General features: G+C 32.7%; 1 protein-coding gene across 1 annotated transcript; it reads left to right on the plus strand.

Moving 5' to 3' along the window:
* Positions 1-3,417: 3,417 nt before the first annotated feature.
* LOC145125204 (Calcium-binding EF-hand family protein) lies at positions 3,418-4,061 on the plus strand. The gene has a single exon (XM_079060700.1). It carries the CDS (start codon positions 3,521-3,523, stop codon positions 3,944-3,946), a length of 426 nt encoding a protein of 141 aa, XP_078916826.1. The 5' UTR covers positions 3,418-3,520; the 3' UTR covers positions 3,947-4,061.
* Positions 4,062-19,852: the final 15,791 nt, after the last annotated feature.

Here is a 19,852-nt window from a genome sequence, read left to right on the forward strand (position 1 = left end):
TTCATGTATCTTAATCCCTTCTAATGTTCACTTAGTTATTGATTATACTTTTAAGGTCAAATTTAGAGAGATTATTTGTATACATTATATTTTTGTATAATGAGATTATTGAATGTGATTAAGTTTAAATGTTAATACATTTATCGTATGAAATGAATTGTTTTCTTATTATTCATAAATGTGTGTCATAAATGCGTATTGTAAATGGTTGTTGAAGTTTATGACATGCAAATGCGTGTCATCTTCATTAATGATAGGGGATTTAATGATACGAAATGCGAGTCATAAATAAGCGTCGTAAGGTTACGACACACAAATACGTGTCGTCTTTCTTTATGACAGTGCCTTCCTTGACACACATTGTGTGTCATAAACGTGCATCGTAAAATTGTGTCGTAAATTTACGACGCGCAAAAGCGTGTTGTCTTTCTTTATGACAGGGCCTTCCTTGACACACATTTGTGTTTCATCTGTGCGTTTTACGACACACAATGCATGTCATTAAAGGGTATTTTTATATGTAAGGATTTTAGAGGAAATAAGAGGAACAGAGGAAGGGGATAAGTTTGATTGGGTAGACATGATTTTTCGAAGATTATGAACACCACGACCCCACGGTGGGCGTCAAATTGTTTTGGTCAAAAAATCGATCAAACGAAGATCAACCAAGTTGTATGAAAGGTTGTGGTGCTGTAGCTAATACAAGAATTGAATTGAAGTTAAAATGACAAGAGTGGTTTACAAGGAAATCCCTTGATCCTTGTTAGGATCTCCGGCATAAAACCTTGGGAGGTTATAATCATCACCTGACTTGTTTGATTTTATTGATTGAAGAAAGAATTACAGAGATAAGCTTCATAATACGATTACAAATGATAAAATGAGACTAAATGGGTAAGGTGTTAGAGAATTGTGTCCTTGTGTACATGTTACAAGTGTGTATATATATATGGTCTATGTTATGTAACTATAAGTATGATATTTCCGGGATCTTGTTGAACTGGTATTTGCAACGTGCTTTGACATGGTATTCATGGGTTTTAAGCCTGGTTGAAGTGATTCTTCGTTGTGAATGAATCTTATGTTGACCATTTCTACACATGTGAGAAATATACAAGAAATAAAGCCATTAAACTTGTTAGAAAATAATAATGACGATGTACAGGATCCTGATGTATGTTCGGGATCCTAAGACTCCTTTAAGATCCGAGATTCTAGATAGGTTTCAGGATCTTGACCCCTAACACGTAGGATTTCTCGATGACTCTTGATCTAGGCTTTCTTGCATGTTCCTTGTTTGGTTGTGGCTCTAGAGTAGGATCATCTGTCTCGGTTTCTATCTCACCTCTGGTTACATATGGTTATGCATTCCTTCGAGATTTGTCGGTAGTAAAACAGTGTGTTGTGAGGGGTCGAGTAGGCAGTAGGGAGTTGTTCGGCAGATAGATTCATAATTTCATGTGCTTATGTGCCTACTTGATTATTATTTTGATTATATATGTCGACATATTGTTATGGGTGAGGTTGAGGCGGTCCTGTTGTGTGTTGTAGGCCAAGATACCAGGTGTGAGCCGGCTGTAAGCCGTAGGCACGGAGGCTCGGAAAGGGTGGTTGGTTTAAGGTAGCAGGTCAACATACCCGGGGAAATCTAGTCCGATGACTGTGGGCCTAGTATGCATGCTTGTATAGGTTTTGTGGTGTGTGGTATTTTGGGGAAACTCACTAAGCTTCATGCTTACTCAGTTGTTTATGTTTTTAGGTACCATCGGTGATTGTGGGAAGGCGAATACGTGACTGTACACACTCATTAACATCATTGAGGATTTCGTGTTTATTATATTACTCTAATTTTTTTTACAAATGTAAATTGGAACAAATGGTTCTTCTTAAAATGAATTTTATAACTGTGAAATTTTACCTTAATTAAAATGAAATTTTTTTGTTATGAAAATGGGACGATACATTGATCATAATTAGATTACTCAAAAGATATTGGTTTCTTGATGTTCCATGAACAATAGACTTGACTTTGATTATGTTATGGAAAGGTTAAGTATGTATACTACTAATCATAATACTCAACACTAGCAAACAATTCAAAAAGTAATCAAGTATTCAAGTATCCCAAAGGAACTATAAATAATGGTTTGAGTTACTTGGGATATCCTTTGATTCTAGAATAATATTTGGATTCAAGTTGGATATCTAATAAGTAAAATTATTATGTTGTACTTCAAAATTGACAAACAAACAATATGACAATAAGTATTATGAACTTATATCTATTAGTTAGTAATATCAAACATAAACAAGCCGAAAAATAATAAATCCAACTATTATTATTAATCTAATCCAAATATAAGAAAGGTATAAGGAGATTGTCCCCTTGTCGAACAAATTAAAAATACGATATAGAAAACGTAAAACCAACATGAAGAGTAATGTTTTGTCGTTACGGATTCTCGTTGTGGATCTCGATTGCTAATAATCTTTCTTGTAAGACTGTCGTACATGACTTTGGTGGTTTGCTTTATCATCCTCCACTCGAAGGTCGTACTTTCACCGTCTACTTGTTACCCATAATCTCTTCTATAACATCTATGAGTAATGTTTTGTCCAGGTACAACTTGAGTGGGTGACCACAAATAGAGTGACTTCATGTCTGAAGAACGTCTCAAGATGGTTTAATCGGGTTCGCAACATCTAGGTCAGTTGGTGAAGGATTTCACATCATTGGTCATAGCAAATAAATGATCGATATAGAAAAAGTATTCAAGATTCGGTGGCTTTCGTTAAGGCTGTGGGGAGTGGTTACATCCAAACCACCATCCAACTCAGTGTCACGTAGGTATTTTAGCATTCCACAACCAACCAATTAGGTTGTGGAAATGGTGTTTACCGGTGAGTTGGTAATGAATGAGCAAAAAGGATGAGAGAGAAATTGGAAACCCACGTCTTCCCATTGGATGTCTTCATGTGTCTTCATCACCAATGCCGCCCACTCCACACCCAACCCACTAGCCTCTAGGGCGGTGTTCACTGATAGGTTGGTGTGACTTGTCACATGGGAAACATGCGTGAATTACTTCCCATACCGAATAGCCTAATAAAACTAATTTGTAAGACGTTAAAGCATAACATAAACAAAATCTAATGATTTTTTATGTATTTTAAATCATAAGAAATAAAAGAAATAGTATAAATAAAACTATAAAAGAATATACCAACACATAAATGAGTCCGTCGACCTCAAGAAACTTTAAAATCCTTTTTATCTAATAAAAAAAAGGTCTTATAAGAATACTTTCCTAAAAAGGAGAAAAAAGAAAAAACTTTACATAAATTTATAGTAATTTATATCTCCAATTATCCATCACTCAACAGTACATGCTTCGTGTGTATCTATCTCTATCTCTACCGTACATGTATATAAAATATCTTCGTCACCATTCAACTCTGTGTGCTGCAAACACGTTTCACCAACTCTCTCTCTCTCTCTCTCTCTCTCAAACATACAGATATGGGTGTAATAATCATCGACGGGTCAACCGTACGAGCCTTCATGAACGACGAAACTCAGTTCAAAACCAGCGTCGACGCCCAATTCGACTCTCTTGATGTCAACAACGACGGCGTTCTATCAAGATCCGAGATGCGTAAGGCTTTTGAGTCCATGAGGTTGCTGGAAGCTCACTTCGGAGTTGACACCGCCTTGCCCCCGGAGGAGCTTACCCGTCTCTACGATTCTGTGTATCTGGGCTTCGATGAAGACCAGAACGGCACCGTTGACCTGCAGGAGTTCAGGTCGGAGATGAAGAAGATCATGCTCGCCATTGCCGATGGGTTGGGGTCTTCGCCGATTCAGATGGCGGTGGAGGATGATGATCAGAGTTTTCTGAAAAAAGCAGCTGATTTAGAAGCGGCGAAGATATCTGAGAGTTCTTAGATCTGACGGTGGCACTATTAGCTGTGATTTTGTTGCTCGTACTCTTTGTAATATAAACGGTTGTTTAGGAAAATAATATTTTATATAATGGCATGTTCGGAAAAATACAAATAAATGAGATACATTAAACTCAAAATCCACAAGGTGGATTAATAATATGACACTCAATAAAATGGGTAATTTAATCGGTGAACTCTACACTCTCTCATCATATATATATATATATATATATATATATATATATATATATATATATATATATATATATAGGCCTAGGTTATTTTATTCAAACTAATTATTGTGTTATTGTATGTATAAATATGGTCAATCATTTTACTTATTTTAAGAAAATGATTAATACATATTATTGAATTAAAAATAATCAAAAAATATCATCTAGTTTAACTAGAAGGGTATTTTAGTCAATTAACATAGATTTAATAAATGAAGTTTGCATATTTTAAGGGATCATAAATTCTATTAATTTTAAAAATCTGATTTTACGAATTATTAGGTTTTTAATTCGGACATTCTGACAGAATATGTTTGAATATATTCAAAAATAAAAAAAAAATCTTGAACCATAAAATAATAAAAATATTCTTGAACATATTTTTCTTGTAGAATAACAAATTCTCGAACCAGCAATTGAAGAATTAAAACAAAAATTATATTAATTCTTATAGAATACATGTAATAATTGCTAATAAATACATTTATTGTTAAAGAATAAAACTAAAAAACTTTCAAAACGGGAAAGAAAACATCAAAATCTAACAACTACTAATACATTCTAAAAGAATAATGTGGTCAATTTCAATTTTGTGGTTCGTTCTTCAAGCATTAACTTCTGTGATTCCAACAGAATTGGAATTCGTGATTCCATTCCAACATAATTGGTATTCGCGATTCCATTCCAATAGAATTGGAATCTCACTAATATCATCCATTGAATCATCTACATAAACATACTTGATACCTTTTCAAAATTCAACCTTGTCAAGATCCTGCACTGTCCATATAAATGAAGTGTTAAATTAGAAAAAAAAAACATAAATTGAAATATGAATCAATTCATAAAATGCAGCCAAAAAACTGGTCAAGAACAAACTGTTCCTTTTAGAGCAATTGACATGTTCAGAACCCATAACTTTAGGATAGAGTTCAAGCTTTTAGACCAAATTTGCCTCTTTTATCATCATACATCAGACTCCATTAAACAATAATTTTTTTTTGATTTTGACATAAATGCCCTCATCAAGTCATCATCTTTATCATTGATTTCACAAAAAAAAAACCAAACAATGGCCAAACAGCCACACAAGATCCTGAGAAGTAACCAAGCATCTCATTAAGATGGAGAACACGTGACATCTGATATGAATTCAAACGTAGGACCGGCACAGAAATAAGAATAAATACTAATTTGGTGTGCGAACAACCTTGAAATAGGATGTTAGAGCTCACAGGAATCTAGAAGACAGTTTTACTCACCCATCTGATTTCGGTTCTTCTTCCCTGCCTCCACCGAACCACCTTCCAACCATCCCTTCCTACCTCCGTTTCTTTCAAATCAACCCAAACAAGAACAACTAGAGACTGCTGGAAAAAAAAGGAAAAGAGAAAAGAGAAAAGATGAAATCTCTTACCGTCTTCTGTCGATCGATTCTTCTCCCGCTGTTGATTTGTGATCACTGGTGACGAAGCAGATGAACGAAGGAGAAGTCCTCCGGAGATCGATTGACCATCCCTTACTACATGCGATTTCTTGTCTGTCGACCGCCACTGCCGCTGTTGTTTTTGGGGCTGCCGACGATGGGAGAACGAACACAAAGAGTCACCGAGCCAAAACACCCCTTTCATTCGTCATTGTGGTTTTAAAAAGGGATGGAAAAAACCTAGGTAACTAAGTCAATGGTTACCATAATTATAGGCTATTATTTGTGGAAACTAATTATCAAATTACCTATTTACCCTTATTTATTTATTTAATTATTTATTTTTATTTTAAATTTTGATTGGTCCACATTTATGAATACAATAACACAATACTTAGTTTAAACAAATGAACCTAGCTATATATATATATATATATATATATATATATATATATATATATATATATATATATATATATATATATATATATATATTATGGAGTTGAATGAAGTGTAGAGTTTAATAAGTAAAATGATGTATCAATCTATTAAACTAATATAAATTCAATGCATTGAAAATGACTTTATCTGAATCCTTAAACTACCTCCTTGATAACTTTATGTTAATTCAATACATTGAATTAACTCCTCTACCATACTTCGGTTTACCACCTTGGTAACTTTTTTTTTGAAGTATATAATAGTAGTATCTTTAATGTTATCTTTTTTAAGATATCAAATATGACTTTTTTATTAAAGAATTGCTTTTTTTTTTGTCAATAATAGTTAGATTTAGTAAATGGTTTTTTTTTGGGATTTTATGTTAGGAAATTTTCGATAAATGTTTTGGGTTAGTTTATGGTTTAATCTCAACATTTGTTTTTTGGACATAAAAGTCCACGGTGATCTGTCATTTTCTGTTGAAAACAATAAAAATTGTTTTGTTAATTTGGGCAAAATATAATATAATCGAGACTATTCTGTTTAAAAAAATAAAAGTTGAGATTAAAATGTAAACTGACCTAAAATATTAGAATTTTATCGAAGATTTCCTTTTTATGTTTGCCACAATTAACCCTCTCCATTTAATAACATTTTATTTTACTCCTGTTATATTATTTAACCTTTAAATTTTTATTATTTTTTTACTATATTTTATGAACAATTACTCAAAACCAACTATTTTACTGTTTAATCTACACATTATCTCCGATGATACTTACCTCAACATTTGGCTAAAAATCACCAATTTAACAATACCTGATATCGTTAGCCCAAATGTCATTTAGTTATTTTTTTTACCAATTATTTTTGTATAATTTTAATCTCCAATACTAAATGTTAAATTTATAAGTATTATATTATTATTTGTTTTTAGAACTATAAACATAATAAATTTATTATATTTTGAAGTGAAATTTACAAAAAGTCTCAAACTTTTGGGAAAAGTTTTAAAAAAGTCATATTTTTTTTTGAAAATAAAAGTCCTATTATTTTGAGAAAATCATATAATTTGTAATTTGCTGTTCAAATATAAAAAATGGTTTTTTTCGTTAATTTGGGAAAAATGTTAAATAATTGAGAACTTTTTTATTAAAAAAAAAACTTTTACGACTTTATTGAAACATTTTCCAAAAGTTTGGGATTTTTCTGTAGATTTCCCTATTTTTAATAAGAAATGCAATAATGTAATATGTTGTTTTAATTTTAACTAGCAAAGAACTCGCGGCTACGCCGCTTTTGGGGTAATATGGGAAAAATCGGCAAACTTTAAAAAATACGTGCTGAAAGTGTAAATCACCGCAAATAGGAGAGAAAGTCGACAACCCCTAAAATTAGATGTCCAAAGTGTACGACAACCAAAAGAAGGGACACTGGTGGAGAAAATCCAAAAATGTTGTGGCAATAATGTGAAAGTTGCCAAATTTGAGAAAATATGGTGACAAAATTCTAAAGGAGGTTTTTTGTGTTTTTTATGTCAAAATGTAAAAGTTTTGACTATAAGGACGAAAAGTGTCAATTTCATTAAAGATTTGTGGCAAAAACACCATAATATAAAACTTTTCACTGCAAGGACGAAAAGTATCAAAGTTATTAAAGATTTGTGGCAAAACCCTAAAAGCACAAAAACTTAATCAAAACACAAAATTGTAAAAGTTTTCACTTTAAGGACTAAAAGTGTCAAATTCACTAAACATTTGTGGCAAAAACCTAAAGACATAAAAGTTACTATTGCTAACTTCCTTTAGATTTAATATATATATATATATATATATATATATATATATATATATATATATATATATATATATATATAGAATTATGTAATATATAAATTTTATTTAATAATATTGTAAATTACTTTTTAATTTTATAAATATTACATATATTTAAAATTAAAACAATTATATAAGGAATTTTATAAAAAAAATATATCATAAAATTAAATAAATTAATTTTATAAAAAATCTAAAGATTTTTTATAGTTGAAGATTATTTAAATTATTAATTTTTTTTGTTGAGATGGAAAAAAAATATTGAAGATACTTTTTAATCTTAAGGTCTTATTATATTTTGATTAGTATTTTATATCATTTTAATTTTTAATATAATAACCATATGATTTTAAAAAAATCAACACTTACATATAATTAAATTAATAATAACCATATGATTTTAAAAAAATTAAATTAATAATAACCATATGATTTAAAAAAAAATATAATTAAAAATACAAAAATTTTATTATGTTTTTTGAAAATTTAAAAACATTCCATTATCGTGGGCTTGAGGTTTCTACCAAGAAAGAGACAACTGACCAATTGGAAGGAAGATCAACACTTACATCAGCTGATATTTTAGTATTTAGATGAGATAAAGGAAAACATGCATGTGTGGATCTAACAGGGGTTTCCCTCTTGTGGGCTTGGATAGTGAGGTTTTCACTGTGGAGCAAACTACTGTAAAGCTATATCAAGCAAAATGGCAAAACATAAAAAAATATGCATGAAAAATCAACACATGTTTATACCCTTTGCATTTGATACTTTCGGTTTCCTTACGCCAGAAGCTGTGGAGCTACTCAATAGGGTCCAACGGGTCATGCATAGTAATGTTATGACTCTTAGATCTATAGATGTTGTTTTTAAAAGAATTAGTTTTGCTATCCAAAAAGTGGTTGCGGCACAACTTGTTGCTCGTTTACCCGTTACGCCTATTTAAAACTTTATTTTTTATTTAATATGGTCCAAATTGAAGAGTACTAATTATTGTAATATATTATTTAATTTTCTTTTGGTAATATATTATTTTTATTTAATATTACTATAGAGTAGTTTTTACTTTTATAAATTTACATAGTATTTAAAATTAACAAATTAAATGTCGAGGTTTATAAAAAATATCATAAAAACAAAATAAATAAATAATTTTATAAACTTTTTAAAATTTGTCGTTAATCAATAAGTTATTTAATTGAGATCTAAAAAAAAACAAAAATAAAAACAAAAAAACAAACAAATAAAACTATCGATGAAATAAATGATACTCTCAGTTTTACTTGAAAAAAACAAATAATAATAAAAATAAACAGAAAAAACCAATCACCCATAGCGGCATAGCTTATGTCACTTTCTCTCTCCTCACGATCCTCAAAAACAACACTCGCCTTATTGAAAATCTCTTTCCCCAAATCTTATATGGCTTCTCCAACCACCACCACCACCACCACCACCGCAACCACCGCTTTCATGGAACGCCTGACCTACCGCTGCCATTGTTGCAACTGCGACGTATCCCCTTCACCATCCTCCTCCTCCTCCTCCGCCACAACCACCTCCACAACCTCTCTCCTCTGCCCTAACTGCAACTGTGACTGCCTCGAACAAGTCATTTCCAACAATAACCCTAACCCTAATTACCCAAATCAACATTCTTCTCAATTATCATTTCCATCCTTTGATCCATCTATACCGACAACAACCGCCGATTCTTCCAGGACTTTCCCCTTCCCCTCCGTCACGGCTTCCGACGACAACTTCCTCCTCGACAGCCCTTACCTCCACCGCTTAATCAACCATCTTACTAATTCCAGTGACTCATCACCTTCCACAACGACCGTCACAACATCTCTCCATCACTCCCCTACATCGAAGTCCGCCATCGAAGCGATCCCTTTGGTTAAGATCACTTCCGCGTTCCTTGACATCGATCCGATCGTCCTCTGTGCTGTTTGTAAAGATCAGTTTGTAATTGATGACGAGACCAAGCAGTTGCCTTGTAAGCATATGTACCATCCAGATTGTATACTTCCATGGCTTTCGCATCATAACTCGTGTCCTGTATGTCGGTTCCAGTTGCCAAGAGAACCGGTCATCGGGGATGTGAAAGCACGAAGGAGGTCCAGGTCTAGGGTTTTGAGATTGGGGGATTTGATGGAAGATGTTGATGATGAAGCAATGTTGGGAATTGGATTCAGCAATCTTCAGCACCAATACATGCATTCAGAGTTCGACCCTGACGTTATGTTCCCCTTGACTCACATCGGGCAAACTGTTGAAGTCGATGTGCTACCTGATTCCGGACAGGATAATGGCTTAGAGACACAGACACCCAGTTGGCCAAATTGGCGTGTGAATGGGGTAGCTGTTGATGGTGGAGACACCGGTGTAAATGGTGGTTGGATAGATGATTCTGATTCTGCAAATTCAATGCCTTGAAGAATGCAAATTTCGGGTATGCCATGCCTAAGCTTGAGCTATATAGTGAAGTATTTATGATCATGACTCTTAATGAAGCGTGTTACTTTTTTTTTTTTCTACCGTATATATATATATATATATATATATATATATATATATATATATATATATATATATATATATATATATATATAATCCATAATCGTATGTTACCTTGTTGCTGGAAATTGAAATCAGCATGTTGGTTCACTTTCAGTTGTTTATGCAGATTTACCCAATATCGATCACTTGTGTTCTTGTGACTTCATTTGTGTGGTATTCATCTAGGATGTGAGTTTGATAAGTTCATGTTTTCTTCTTTTACATACCTTTTAGTTTTCATTAATGAGGGGAAATTTGTTAAAAAGTTTAAAGACTTATTGGGGAAAGCCTCATTTCTACTTTTTGGATTAGACAAAAAAATTGCAACTTTTGTACCACTACTATTAGTTTGAGGTCCCATTATAGTTTGAGGTCCCATTATAGGTATGAGATGTGTGTTTCTTCTTTTTGATGTGTATATATATTAGTGTATGTAGGTTTTAGCTTTTTAGGGGGAAAGATAAAAAGCACCATTTATCTTCACCATTTGATTCATTTAGCCATTGAATTATCATGTTTTCGTGATCAAACCATTATATCTTTTTGAGATGTTAAAAGACAATTTTACAAGATGTGGGTTGACTTGGCACTTTTACAAGGCTGTTGCAAACACTTTGAAACAACAATGTGGATAATCTAAGATTGAGTCTGTGTGTTTGTCGGAATAACAGTAAAACTAGCTTTTGCCTGATAACTTACCTAATTAAGAGGTTGTTTGATATATCTTTTACTGGGTTTGGTAAGAGAAAGATTGAATCTCACTTGGTCAGATTCAGATTCAGACTGTTTGATATCATATTTAGAAGCTTGTGACTCTTTCTTGTCTCCTTTTTTTTTTACTCCCTTAGATTTGTGGCTGATTCATGGCTGTGCAGTCATGTCTTGACTCATGACTAAGTCAGTCAACCCCAATCAGTAACTATCAAACAACTTTTAGCTAACTAACTAACTAATTGATAGTTGATAAAACAATAGAGTTTTATAAAAAATAGCTGAGAAGCTAGATGTCAACTGTAAAATGAAATCAAAAGGAATGTAGATATATGGAGAAATGAAAATATTAGAGTATATTTGGAAAATTGGTGAGAAAATTAGTAATTCCACGAAGCTTACTAATTAGCTTTTCAAATAGTTTTTAGGAAAGCTAACTTATAAAGTACTAGGCAAAATAATAATACATCTATTGTGAAGTTATATTTAATTCATGAGCAAAATAATATTTTAAATTAGTTATTTTGAATTGATATTTATGCAATTCAATGGGAAAATACTAAATATATATTAAATAATATGATCTAATAGTTGATTTAAAAAAAGTCATAAATGATATCACTATTCTTCTTAAACTACTTTATGATTCTAATAATGATATTAAGCATAACAAAAAAAACAATATTAATAAACATTAATTTAAGGTGAAAGAATATCGTTTTTTCTAAATACTAAAAAAAGAAAAAAAGATAATGAAAATTAGGGTTTAATTATATAGTTGCAATTTTATTTTTTTGGATTTCAAACCACTTATAAAATTGGTTAGAATAATGGTTAAATCTTAACTCTTAACAAGTTTGTTTTCATTTATTTTTCCCTTACTTGAGAAATAAAGATGATAAATAGGGAAGTCTTTAAGATTGAGTAACATATACCATGAATATAGGAATTTATAAACAGAAGGTTTCTATACATATTTTAAGTAATATATTAATAATATTTTTCATTATGAGGTGTCATTTATTAGATGACATTTGAATAAAAAGGAAAAAAAAACACAAAAATTACAAATGAATATTAAATAATTCAAAACAAGTCAGAAAATGACAAATGTCATATATTGCATGAGAAGATGACATTATTACATTTAATACTTTACATATTTAACTATATAATTATTATGTGGCTTTTTAATCTTAAAAATTGAAAAAAAAAATCCAAAAATTGACATGTGTATATTATTTATTTCAAAAATATCATAAAATGATAAGTGTTAAAAACCATAAGAGATTAACATGTGACAAAATGAATTTTTTATTAATATACTAGTTTATAACCCGTGGGAACCATGAGTTATAAAACTAATTAAATTTTCATAATAAAAGTTTATAATTATTAATCAATTATTTTAAATAAATTATTAATTAAGAGATATATCAAAATTTTAAAGTTATTATAACTTTAAATTTAACATATAATTAGAAAATATAAATTTGAATTTGAAATGAGTTTCCTAATATATCTAGATGACACATGACATAATATTAATAATGAATTGTATTAGAGTGACACTTACAAAAAAAGATTAAAACTATTCATTTATTAGAATAGGAATTTGAAGATTTTAGTGGGTTCACCGAATAAAATATTACAATAAACACAATATAAGACTATAATCAGTAAATATTGATGAATTTTATAAAAAGAAAAAGGATAAATTTAGACATATCTCAAAATCTTGTTATAAGATTTAGACAAATTAAGGAAAATATCTAAATAACCACTATACAACATCCCTTCATGCCAAATGGGCAATATGGTTGTGAAATGGGCCGAGCTGGTTTACTTATTTAATCCTCTATAACATAATTCTTTCTTATTTTTCATTTTCTAAACCAAAAACGTCTTAAAATGTTATGTTCGTTGGTATATTCTCATAGATTTAATATTTGCACAAAGATAGGAAAACATTATATTTTTTTAGTATTTTTGCCGACATTCCTGCAAAAATACCATTTTTGCGGAAGACTTGTAATATACCATATTTTTGTAGGAAAACATGGTATTTTCGCATGTCTTATGCAAAATACTATATTTTCTTAGGAAGACCAGCCAAAATACCATATTATTACATTTAATATTATAATGATAATTAAATAATATAACGATGATATTGATATATTAAAAAAAACGTACTTTTTAGAACAGAAAACATATTTGTTTTGAGAAACGCTCCTAAAACATATTAATAAAAACAAGATTGCTGCCATATTTTATACAAGATTAATAGGGGTTAAATTGATTATAAAGAATGAAGGTTTTTTTTATTATTTATTAATATTGTCCCGTTTATTAAACATATGGTATTGCTTTTTTTCATTTGTAAATTCGATTTGAAAGTAGCATGGGTGGTGAATGGCAAAAAGAATACAACAACGAGAATAGCATGATGCAATAGAGCCGTTCACATCTATAATTAGAAAATAACACGAAAATAATCGCTTTTTCTATACATAAATATAACCAAATAATCGTTGTTTTTAGAAAAAGCCAAAATAAATATTATATTCGAAAATATCCATTTTCAAACTCCCTTTGAGGTTGTTAACTTAATTTTTCCGATAAGAAACAGGTACTAAAAATAACTTTTATGATAAAATCTGAATTTTCAAACTTGACAGTGAGTGTGGAACTGCTATATGGAAAAAGAAGTAGTTCGAAATATTAAACTTGACAAAAAAAATTTGAACTTCCATTTAGATTTCTATGGTTACAACATACAAATGCACAATGTGTTCCATTTTGAGGAGGTTAACTTAAATTTTCCAATAAGAAACAAGTACTAAAAATAACTTTTATGATAAAATCTGATTTTTCAAACTTGATAATGAGTGTCGAACCTACTTTACGGAAAAAGAAATAGTTCGAAATATTAAACTTGACGAAACAAATTTGAACTTCGATTTAGATTTCTATGGTTACAACTTACAAATGCACAATGTGTTCCAACTTACAAATTTCTTTGAATGTGGTGGAACTTGGAAGACAATATGCAATGCTTATTTTGTGACATGTAACATATGGTCTGGAAAAACTGACGTGTGAGTAGGTGAAACTCGTTCTTAATGATGTTTTAACAAGGCCTCGTAAGTTGATTCTTACTTACGATTTAAACCACAATTGGAAGATAACATAAAGGCCCAAAAAACAACTTGTAAATTGTGATCGTCAGGTTGTCAACAAAACAAGAAGCGACTTAAAACTTAGGTTATGTTTAGCAAACTAGTTGAAAAGCTAGCTGCTAAATAAAAAGCTAGCTGATAGGTGAAAAGTTAGCTGATAAAAAAATGGTGTTTGGTAAAACTAGGTGAAAGATATAAAATGACATATAGGGCAGTAAAAAGAATGTGTTTCTATAATTAATTAAGAAGTATATTTGAAAAATTTTAAAAACACTCCTAAAAAGCTAGTCTAAATAGTTTTTTAAAAAGCTGGCTTATAAGCTACTTTTTAGCTTGTCAAACATGACAACTTAAAAAAACTTGAAAAATAAGCTAACTTATCAGCTAGTTATGACACAACAAACATAACCTTAAAGATGGTAGATGAGAAAACAAGATTGCTCAAGGTCCGGGGAAAGACATCTACTTCTTGGTTCGATGACAAATGAAGGAACATTAACCCACACTCTGCCGCACTGAGTCAACAAGTCTCGAATATCTACGTCAAATGAAGGAATCTGACCCCTGATCTTTTCTTTCATCTAACTTTCTTCCTACAATCCCTTAATCTGCGCCTCTTTGATCAAATCCAATAGTGGTGAAGTGACAATCATTCTTAAGCATAGGTCTCTGATAGGAGCACTAGTCGCCTTGCGACTCTAGGCATCGACCACTTCGTTGGCCTTCCCGGATGATGCCGAATCTCACAATCATAATCCTTCATCATATCTAACCATTTGCGCTGCCTCATATTCAGGTTTTACTGATCTATCAAATACATCAGATTCTTATGATCTATGTAGATAGTACACTGGACCCCATACAAGTAATGTCGCCAAATCTTGAGGGAAAAAACCACAACCTCTAACTCCAGGTCATGAGTAGGATAGTTCGCCTCATGAGGCTTTAACTGCCTTGAAGCGTAAGCAATCACATGACCCTTCTGCATAAGTACTGCACCCAATCCCATCACTGAAGCATCACAATTAGCCACAAAATCATCCACACCCTCGGGAAGGGTCAGTATCGGGGCTTCACACAACTTCTGCTTCAAAGTCTTAAATATTACCTATTGCTCAGGCCCCCGCCGAAAATTGACCTACTTCTTCGTCAACCGGATTAAAGGAACTACAATATTGGAGAAATCCTGAATAAATCTCCGATAATACCCCGCTAAACCAAAGAAGCTTCAAATCTCAGCTGGAGACCGCGGGACCTCCCACTGCATCACGACCTCGATCTTGGCCGGATCGACCAAAATACCATCCTGGTTAACGAGGCGACCCAGGAACTGCACCTCAAGCAACCAAAACTCACATTTGGAGAACTTCGCAAAAAGTCTATCCCTCTTCAAAGTCTCAAGAACCTCTCTCAGATGCTCCTCATGCTGCTCCTTAGTCTTAGAGTAGACCAAAATATCATCAATAAATACAATCACTGGTTGGGCCAACATTTGCATACACACCCTGTTCATGAGATCCATGAACTATGTCGGTGTGTTGGTGAGCCTACAAGGCATCACCACAAACTCGTAATGATCATTACGAGTCCTAACGCAACGCCCCATTTTCTATCTAGCTATTTCGAAATAGGGTTATTAAAATCATTCGAATAATGATTTCATTCAAAGATAACTTATAAGGTGAAATAAGTTGTTTTAATAAGTAAAAGACATTTATAGACGAATTAGACTAATTAAAATGAGATTTATTAAATTAAAATGTTGATTAAGCACATTATTAAAGTTAATAATAATAATAATAATAATAATAATAATAATAATAATAATATAATTGGAATGTATTAATCCAAGGTCCAAATGGTAATTTTTGGAAATCGATTTTTAAGACAATTAGATCTAGGGGTTAAATTATCAAGCTTGATGAACCCCATGGATTAAATTTGTCAACTTCGAAACCATGCTGTTCATCGATGAGCACAACAACTTCATCTTTTTCCCTGTTATAGACCTGCAATTGTTGATGACATCGAAAAGGAGCTGGTCCCATACCCTCAAACATTCCCTATTACCCATTTAAAACAATCATCACCCCCCTTAATGACTCTAAACCACCCCTTCAATTTGTAAATATGAGAGAGAGAGAGAGAGGAAGATAGTGTCGTATTGGACCGTCGAGTGCGTGTGTGAGATCCAGTATTTGTTTTTTCGGTGGTGTTAATGGTCTTCTCCGGAGAGCGTATGTGCAAGTATTCACCTGCCTTTCTTCTTGAGCATGAAATTGTTTTGGTCCTCCAAAAAGAAACAAAACCCAGTTGCTTTTACTCCTTTTTATATACTCATAGGTATTGAGAGAAATAAGATCAATAAGGAGAATTTAGTCGATAAATGTTCAACGGAGAAAAAGGGATCATGAGATGTGGATTTATCGCAGCTAGGTCAATGGTGTCGACAGAAGGTGGGATGAGTTGAGAAGTTGACAGATTGACGAAGATAGAACCTGAAATATGAGATGATTTGGGTTTCCACTTCTTCTCCGAAGATGATGATTATGGTTGATGAGTTGTTTTCGACAAGGGGCTAAGGTATGTCACAGATGGAAGCTTCACCGAGAGGAGATGATGTTGCTGAAATGGAAGTTTGAAGTCGGCATAGGGGTGAAGGTGGCCTGCTCGACATCGAAGGTGGAGGTATACAATTGATTTTCTTGTTTCTCATGTATTAGATATTAGGTTTAATCATTAATAGAAAGGTTACCCCCGCTACGCGGGGGCCAGAAGTTTTCCATGTTGTTTCCGAATTGATAAATATGACAGACATAGAAAGTGCAAGGATGAAAAGTCCGGGCTTTTGCCCCGGACAAAAAATGTAAAAGTTTTGATTGCAAGGACCAGAAGTGTGAAAATGGCTAAAGAATTAAAGGGGTAGAAATTAGCAACTTTTTAGAAAAAGGGATCAAAGTTGTCAAACCGTTAAAGTTTTGTGGCCAAACTTTAAATATTAAAAGGTTCCAAAAAAGTGTAAAAATATTGATTGCAAGGACCAAAAGTGTCAAAATGGGTAAAGAATAATGACCAAAGTTGCCAAAAAACATCCAAATTTAGTATTCCTAACTTCCAACAATAATACAGGGACCAATTCTGCCAAAAAAAATGGGAAGTTGAATGGAACACAAACAAAAGGACATGAATAAATTAATTAAAGAAGTACAGGGACCGGATATGTAAATCAAGGGACCAAACTTGGACAAAGTATCCCAAGTTTACTATTCCTTTCTTCCACAACTTTAATATATATATAATAATGGGATAATAAATCAGTTTGGGCTAATAAATCAGATTGGGATGAATACAAGACTGACTAGTACTTAGACTTGGAGATTTGGGTTAGAATAATAGTTAAATTGAAGGAGCTAAAGCTTTATCTTTGGGCTACCTATATTTTATCATATGATTAATTAAAATATCAATTAGATGGAAAATATTTATGTAAATATGATTTGGTGTAATTATTTATAAGATTATGGTTATACAATGTCGATTGGGTAAAATTAGGTAACAACTTATATCTCCGATATATAGGATATAATGTCAGAAAAAAATAAATTTTGGTAAATAGTATGGCTTGACAATGTCAAGCTAAGACTATCGCGAAGTAAACATAGGGTCTGTCTCAGCCTTGACTATGGAATCTGATTTCCTAGCGACTATGTTCCCTTTTTTTCCTGCAGTCTTTCCAGTTATGGATCCTACAATTCCCTATGAAGCTCCCTAACAACCCCTTCAATCCATCTTCATCTTGGCTAGCTTAAATATGATTTATGTTGACGAGATGACCAATTATATGTAATTAAGTTTATCTAAGACCTATCCTATATTTAATGGTTGAGGGAGAAATAGGTCTACCAAGCAATTGAGACCTTGAATTGAACTGGGGGCTAGACACCATACTTTTAAACAAGACATTTATGGTATTTTTATATTGGTCATATAGGAACATCTGGCGATCGAGTATCACTTTAGGAGTCAATCATTCGTGGCACGATAATAATGAATATATATTATTGAATGCTTAACTGAATTTGAGGATGATCCGAGTGTGACAACTTTCTTGTCCGCATCTTGTAGAGATTTAAGTGTCCTTTTGATCAGGTGAGTCTTCCCACTATATTGTGTAGGATGTTAGTTGTCATTGTGATACTTGCATGGAATACCATGGGGGCAACCCATGGAAATTGTACGAAAGACCACGGGGGTAGCCCACAACAACTGTATGAAAGACCATGTTTGTAGCCTATGACACATGTATGTAAGACCACGATTTGGCCCTCGACATTGCAAAGAAATACCATGGGGGTAGCCCATGACACTTGTATGTAAGACCAGGATTTGGCCCTCGACATTGCAAGGAAAGACCATGGGGTAGCCCATGACACTTGTATGTAAGACTAGGATTTGGCCCTCGACATTGCAAAGAAAGACCATCGCGGTAACTCTTGACACTTGTATATAACATCGGGATTTGGCCCTCGGCATTACAAGGAAATACCATGGAATAGCCCATGGCACTTGTATGTTTGGTATCTGGTATCTTAGGGAACTTACTAAGCTTTTTGCTTATTATTTATGTTTATAAATTGTTTTAAGTTTTCTTATATTGAAGGAAGGGCGCGACTTAATTGCATCGCATCCATTGGAGATTTCCGCACTTATTAGCTATTATGTCGATACTCTGATAGACGTTTTGAATCAAATGGTTTCATTTGGATCTTTGAAGTTGTAACTGGAACAAATGCTTTTGTTTTTAAATGAAAATTTTGGTCTGAAATTTGGGACGTTACACCCGAAGGCCGTCTTTTGCACATCCTTATCTATGACCCCCATCTGGTGATAACCCGACCTAAAATTAATTTTGAAGAACTAAGATGAACTCTGAAGCAGATCAAAAAAACCGTCGATCCTCGTAAGTAGATAACGGTTCTTCACCGTTAACTTGTTCAGCTCTCGGTAATCGATACACAAACGGTGAGATCTATCATTCTTCTTCAAAAACAAAATCGGTTCTCCCCATGGTGAACTGCTCGACCTGATAAATCCCTTGTCCAATAGTTCCTGCAACTGAGTGGAAAATTTATGCAACTTTGGTAGTGCTAGTTGATACAATGCCTTGGCTATCGGAGCGCGCACCCGGAACCAGATCAATATGAAACTCTACCTTACTGCCTCTTAGGAGGAACCCTCGACAATTCTTTAGGAAAAACATCGGGGAAATCCCAAACGATAGGAACACCATCCATAGTCTTCTTCACTTTGACCCGAGTATCTACAATATAAGCCAAAAACCTCGAATATCCTTGCTGAAGATACACCCTAACTCTCATAGCTGAGTAGATAGCCGATCCATGTTGTGCACCCTCGCCATGAATAACTAGTTATCCCCTACTTGAGGTTTGAACTCTCACCAAATGGTGCTCACAATCAATCATAACCCCATTCTGGCTCAACCAATCCATGCCC

The sequence above is a fragment of the Lactuca virosa genome, chromosome 7 (genome assembly GCF_052849685.1).
Source record: "Lactuca virosa cultivar CGN04683 chromosome 7, Lactuca_virosa_CGN04683_v6, whole genome shotgun sequence".
Taxonomy (NCBI): domain Eukaryota; kingdom Viridiplantae; phylum Streptophyta; class Magnoliopsida; order Asterales; family Asteraceae; genus Lactuca; species Lactuca virosa.

What these genes read in the sequence shown, in the direction of transcription:
- LOC145125204 (XM_079060700.1), top strand. Translation starts at nt 3,521, where the DNA reads ATGGGTGTAATAATCATCGACGGGTCAACCGTACGAGCCTTCATGAAC.